The following is a 6,471-nucleotide window of genomic DNA, read 5'->3' on the forward strand; positions in this document are numbered from 1 at the left end:
ATTCAAATTCTAATCAAAGCCCAGCGCCGACAAATAATAACGGCTGAAGACACTAAAAAAGCAATGGCGGCTTAAAATCGGCTTTTTGTGCCTTAGCAGTATTTTTAAATTTTCAAACAAGTGTTTAAAAAGTGAAACTTGAAAGATGTATTTTAATATATTGTCATATATAAATTCAAGACATAATTCAACTTAATATAAAAATCAATAAAAAAATAATTATCACAAAAAAAAACGTAGGTCGAACAATTATAATTTGTTTCTTTTAAGTTTATGCATAGGGGTAAAAAAGGTGGTTTTATCAAGACTACTGACGTGATAATTTTACTTTAGTAAAATACTTTATAAAGTATACCTATAATATTTTATAAAAACAATTAAAATTAACAAAAAACAATAACATTGTTAATCATATTAAAATTAAATGCAAATTTTATGAATTCAATTTGTGCTTGAATTAAAAACGGACGAAGAATTATTGTTATTTGAATATATATTTTTGCATTGTGAGAAAGTTCGAAAATATTATATTTATTTCATAAATACTTTGCTGGCAATTCTACAAGTTTGTAGAACTGGCAGCATTAACACCATTTTTCGAATGACTTGGTAGCACTTTTTACCTATGCCACATTTGTAATAGATTGACATCAGGCAGCCATTTCTGTTTTTCCTTCGCTTGTAATATAAGAAAATTATTTTTTTATACACTTGTAAATCGAAATATATTATAATTTAATTGAGTTAGAAAAACTGAAATAGGTAAAAATTATAGAATTAATTCTATAAATTATAAAATAATTGTGTTTGCGTTTTGCAATGAAGAGGTAAGACGAGAAAATCGATGAAAATTTATTTGCTATCCATTAACCTAAAAATTAAACAACAAAAAAACATTACTCAGGTTTGTATAAATTTTGTGCGAGGAAAAAAGGATTCACATTTTCAAAGGACGTTTTAATCAACCAATTAAGCGGAACTACAAGTAATCAATAAAAGAAACCGAAAATGACACAATACCTACCGCCAAATTTATTGGCACTTTTTGCCGCACGGGACCCCATACCGTTTATGCCGCCCGTAGATAAGCTGCCGCATGAAAAGAAATCTCGAGGTTACTTGGGTGTTGGCAATTTCCTTAATGACTTTGAAGATCCAAAGGATACACCGGCACCCAAGAAGATGGAGACACGACAAGAACGTCTAGAAAGACGGAGACGCGAAAAAGCAGAACAGGTAGCGTATAAGCTAGAACGTGAAATAGCACTTTGGGATCCCCAAGAAATTAAAAATGCAACGGAAGACCCCTTTCGCACTTTGTTTGTGGCTCGTGTCAATTACGACACATCCGAGTCCAAGTTGAGAAGAGAATTTGAAATTTATGGTCCTATAAAGAAAATCGTAATGATTACTGATCCGGAGACTGGCAAACCCAAGGGTTATGCTTTCATTGAGTATGAACATGAACGAGACATGCATGCTGCTTACAAACATGCTGATGGCAAAAAGATTGATGGTAAACGAGTGTTAGTTGATGTGGAAAGAGCTAGAACTGTTAAAGGCTGGTTACCAAGGCGTCTAGGTGGAGGTTTGGGTGGCACTCGTCGTGGTGGCAACGATGTTAATATTAAACATTCGGGTCGTGAAGACAACGAACGTGAGCGTGAACGTTATCGCTTGGAGCGAGAGAGAGAAGACCGCGAGAATGCTCGTGTTATGGAGAGAGGAGGGGCAAGATTTGGTGAAAGTGGTCGTCGTCGATCACGATCTAGAGATCGTGTACGTGAAAGAGAACGTGAACGCCCCCGCCGTTCACGCAGTAGATCACGCGAACGCAGAAAGCGTCGCGGCAGTCGTGACCGCGAATACGATGAGTACGAAAGACGTGACCGACGTGAAAAAGATCGCGAACGTGATCGTGAGCGCGATCGTAAAAAGAAACGTTCCAAGTCACGCGAAAGAGATTCATCTCGTGAACGTCGTGAAAGGAAACGTGAACGTCGTGATAAAGAACGTGAACGTGATCGTCGTGATAGCAAGGAGCGTAAGCCAGACTTCCGTGAAATGGATATTATAAAGATTAAGGAAGAGCCAATAGACGATGGATATCCCACATATCCAATGTACCCATCAGCCTCTATAAAGCGTGAAACTGACGACGAACAAGAAGAAAAATTTCGACCACCACACGACATGTTTAGTGTGCCACCACCACCCATACCAGGTCGTAGTGGAGTAAGTGGTTCTAATGAAAATGGTCAAAATACTGGCGACAGCCAACAATCATGGTGGCATTAAAACATATTGTTTAGTCCTATAAGGCTTGAATTTCTCTATTTGAACATTATTTATTACAGTAACATCAGAGACAACAAAAACACCAACAAAGGCAAATTGAAATTGTTATTGAAACTAATAAAAAACGTGCTAAATTATTAACGATTTATAAAACAAAGATTATTCGAACATTAAGTTCAAATTTAAAATTCATTATGGCAAAGGCATTTTAGTCCTTATAATGTAACTAAATACATCAATTTCAATTTGTTTCTATCAATTCGGTAAAAATAAAATTTCATAGATTAGTTTTTAAATACATAGAAGACAAAAAATGAAATTTGAAAAAGTATTTTTTAGTAGATGAAATTAAACTAGGGTCTGAGATTTTTATAAAAGCTATGTATTTTTGTTTACTTGTAAAAAAGGTAATTATGTTCTTTTCGCAATAAGTACATTTTTAATAAGTATTCTTATTTTACTTTAAAATAACATTTGAATAAAGTACTTATTTTAAGAAACTTTAATAGAAAACTAATTATTTCTGATCAAACATAAAATAAGATTTACATCCTTCAAATATAACTAACTAATCGGACCCTAGTATTATGGCTTATCATTTTAATCAAAAGATAATCTGAACAATGGGTCTATCTTTAATCATAAATATGCGTTTCAAATTTCATTTTGTTGTCATATTTCCCCACAAAAAATAAGCTTTTAATTTTAAATTTTTTAAATAATTGTACTTTAAAATTTTCTTATTTTAATATTCCTTATAATTCCTTATAATACACCCCAAAAAAAGAGTTTCGGTGATTTTTTTAAAAGCTTATTTTATCGAGAGAAAAAACCTTATTATAAAACAAACAAAAAATAGATTATAACAAATGTAAGAAACTTAAATATTAAGTAATGAAACCACATTGTGTGTGAGTGTGATCAAAAACAAAAAGTAAGTAAAAAAGAAGAAGAAAATATAAGAAAATAAACCTCGTCGTATGTGTATGTTTAATGTATGTTATAATATGTGGTACATATTTAGTTTTCCCTCTCAGGTAAGGGAGGGGGTCAACGTTCGATTCAATGCAATATGGTCTTACGTTAATAACTCAATTTTAAATTCGACGAAATCGTCTCCAAACTATAGGACAATGCTTTGATCGGTGGTTTTTTATTGTTGTTGCCGGTCCCATGGTGGTACGTACGTGGGTAGTTTATTTCATTCAATATTTTCTATTTCTCCTATTTTTTTACTTATTAATTTTTAGTTAGAACTTTTTGTCCACCAATAACTAATCTCTGTTGCAAAGAATATTTAGTAATATCCAATTTTTTCTTTCTTTTTACAGTTTAAATTTAAAAGTACAATATTTATGAAAAAAATATTTTTCTGAATTTTCGTTCATTTGTTAAACTGATCACTGGGGAATATAATATAAAACAGTAAGTCAGTCGATACTTCATAAAGTTTCGTGTTGAGACAGACCAACAGCCATGATAGAAATATTGAAAAATAATTATGGTAACATGTTAATTTGAAGAATATTTACAATTTGAAATAGAATATTGTGATTTAAATTGTTTTTATTTTATGTTTCTTTTAAAATATTCAATAGTTATCAATCAGCCCATTTCAAATTGTAAAATATTCTAAAGGCAAACTTTTTTTTTTTTGTTTAACAATCAGCAGAAATTGTTGCGTTTAAAGGTAAATTGTTTGTTGTTGAAAAATTGACTAACACAATTTCCTATTCTAGGGCAATCCACCCAATACAAATCTAAAGTAATAATGGTATAGACAGATGGTTGGTTGTTCTCTCTTGTGGAAAAGCAGATTACTAAGCATTAATAATGTCCTCCATGCCCATCACTTCCGCTCTGCGTGCGTGTATTATGTAAGTGAAATTAATTTGAGGTTTTTCTAAAATATTACTATAATGTAAAAGATCCGGACTGAATATTGATCATTTAAGAGTGATCTGCAAACATAAGTCAAATTCTATTTCATAAATAGAATATAGGTAAATCGGTAAAAAGGTAATAATTGTGTTAATGCAAGGGTAAGCATTTTGTTACATTTCTTTTAATTTCAATGCATACAATATTTGTGTTTTAAAAACTTTCCAAATACGGATTTGTGTATATGAATTTGCAAAATAATTTGGTAATTAAAATCATTTCATAACTACACAAAGTTATCCAACAAAAATGTATCAATTATGACGCTCTTCACAGTACCAATCAAGGTTTTATTATGGTTGAGGTATTGACACAAAAGGTTTGTTTTAATTTCTATTAATCAAATATGGTAAGATTTCGTGTCTTATTTGAGACCCTTAAAAGAAAACAAAAATTGGCATACATAACTTTGGTAAGGTTTTTTTCCATTTCACTAAAAAAAACTATTCTCAAATATCAAACCTTTGTTAAAAACGATCAACACTTGAATAAACTATTGTTTTTAAAATAATATAATATACCAAACTCGTTATTATTTATCTTACGATATTAGTTAAAGGTAATATAACGAACGTGAGCGAGATAAATTAACAAAACTTAATACTGCAACAACATTGTATCGTAAATTTTTGGTAATGTATATTCATATGCTTAGTAGATGTACTAATTTGCTTATTTCCCATTTCTTAAATAAGGCATAGATCCGCAGTTAGAATCACTAAGGCAAGTAGCTTAAAACCCACCACCAAATATATTGGAACCAACCATATTACATTTCTTAGCTTACTGATTAATGGGCTAAGTAAAAGTAATAATTACTTATTCCCATTCTTAAGGCTTGTTAATAATAGCTTAAAATATATTGGAGCGCATTAAAATATTTCTTAGCTTACTGATTAATGGGCATTTATCTCTACCGTACTTTACTTAGTTACATTAATAACAATGTTCTATATATTCTGTGTATCGCAAATTTACCTTCGACTTTTTCAAAAATTGTCTCAGTTTAAGAGTTTTTCTTTTAAGTTTTTCTTTAAAACGAAAATTGGTCATTCCTAGAAAACCGGTTAACCGAGAACAAAAAAACCGGTTAACCTAAATGTATGAAAATCTTTTAAATTTGTTTATATTTGGATGGAAGAGAACATTTTGCAAATATTATGAATTGCTGAATAATATGTACAATAATATATCATAAGATAGCAAATTTGTACAAATCTGAATTTGTACCTATAAATGGGAATTTATAGGAGGATAAATAGAATTAACATATTGTACTGATCTTTTCGAAATGAGTCTGAAAAATTCTGCAATTTCGAGCTAAAATGGACGAATCAAAACCGCAAAATATTTTTCTGTATAAACTAAAAATTACGTCCACTTAAAAATAAATTTTCGACGATTGGGAAGTATTCCATAATTAAATTATAAAAAAGGCCGTTCATCCGAAAATAATATTTTTTTAATCTAGTTACCCGAAAATTGTTGTTTTCAAAATCCAGTTCACAAAAAGCCGAAATATACAATAAAAACGGGTTTAAGTTATAAACACTACTTTCAATACGTAATTCAGGTCTGAGTTGGGGAACAACTCTCGCGTCGTCAACTTTAGATTGAAATTTTTGATGGCGTTTTATCCCTTTGGACCAGCCAAGTAAATCCCAAAATCGAAAAAAACACTCTTATCAAAGTAAATTGTTACTGAAACTATTTTTATACTCTTCACTTTCGTTTGAAGGATATATGTTAGTTTGTCACGCCGTTTGTAATTTCTATAATATAATTTTCCGATCCTATCTATCTGTATGTTCGTTGAAATCAGTTTTTAGAGAAGCCCAGATATCGACGAGATCCGAATCTTCAAGATTCGGCAAGATCGCAGAAATTGCCAAAAACCAAATATATAATCATACGATAAATTTTATTATTGTACTCTTGTTTATAAAAACAAGGCAGAGCAAGAGTAGCAGAGCGAGAGCAGCACCAGTGTGTCATTTGCTAGAAACATGAAATTAATTATGTGGAGTCTGGCTTAAGTTAGAAACTTTTTGGTAATTTTTTTTATTTTTTAATAGGTACTTTTTTAAATATTCTATAATATTGAACCTAGGAACATGAAATTAAGTATGTAGATTCGGAATTAGATGAGAACGAACGCATCAAAGGGGATTTTTTAGTACTTTTTCGTTCTTCAAAAGGTACTTTTTGAATTTTCTATAATATTGAACCTAG

General features: G+C 30.8%; 1 protein-coding gene across 1 annotated transcript; it reads left to right on the forward strand.

Moving 5' to 3' along the window:
• Nucleotides 1–665: 665 nt before the first annotated feature.
• LOC111676611 (U1 small nuclear ribonucleoprotein 70 kDa) lies at nucleotides 666–4,757 on the forward strand. The gene is made up of 2 exons (XM_023437574.2): nucleotides 666–827; nucleotides 905–4,757. Exon 2 carries the CDS (start codon nucleotides 1,009–1,011, stop codon nucleotides 2,296–2,298), a length of 1,290 nt encoding a protein of 429 aa, XP_023293342.2. The 5' UTR covers nucleotides 666–827; nucleotides 905–1,008; the 3' UTR covers nucleotides 2,299–4,757.
• The last annotated feature ends 1,714 nt before the right edge of the window (nucleotides 4,758–6,471 follow it).

The sequence above is a fragment of the Lucilia cuprina genome, chromosome 2 (genome assembly GCF_022045245.1).
Source record: "Lucilia cuprina isolate Lc7/37 chromosome 2, ASM2204524v1, whole genome shotgun sequence".
Lineage (NCBI taxonomy): Eukaryota > Metazoa > Arthropoda > Insecta > Diptera > Calliphoridae > Lucilia > Lucilia cuprina.

What these genes read in the sequence shown, in the direction of transcription:
- LOC111676611 (XM_023437574.2), top strand. Translation starts at nt 1,009, where the DNA reads ATGACACAATACCTACCGCCAAATTTATTGGCACTTTTTGCCGCACGG.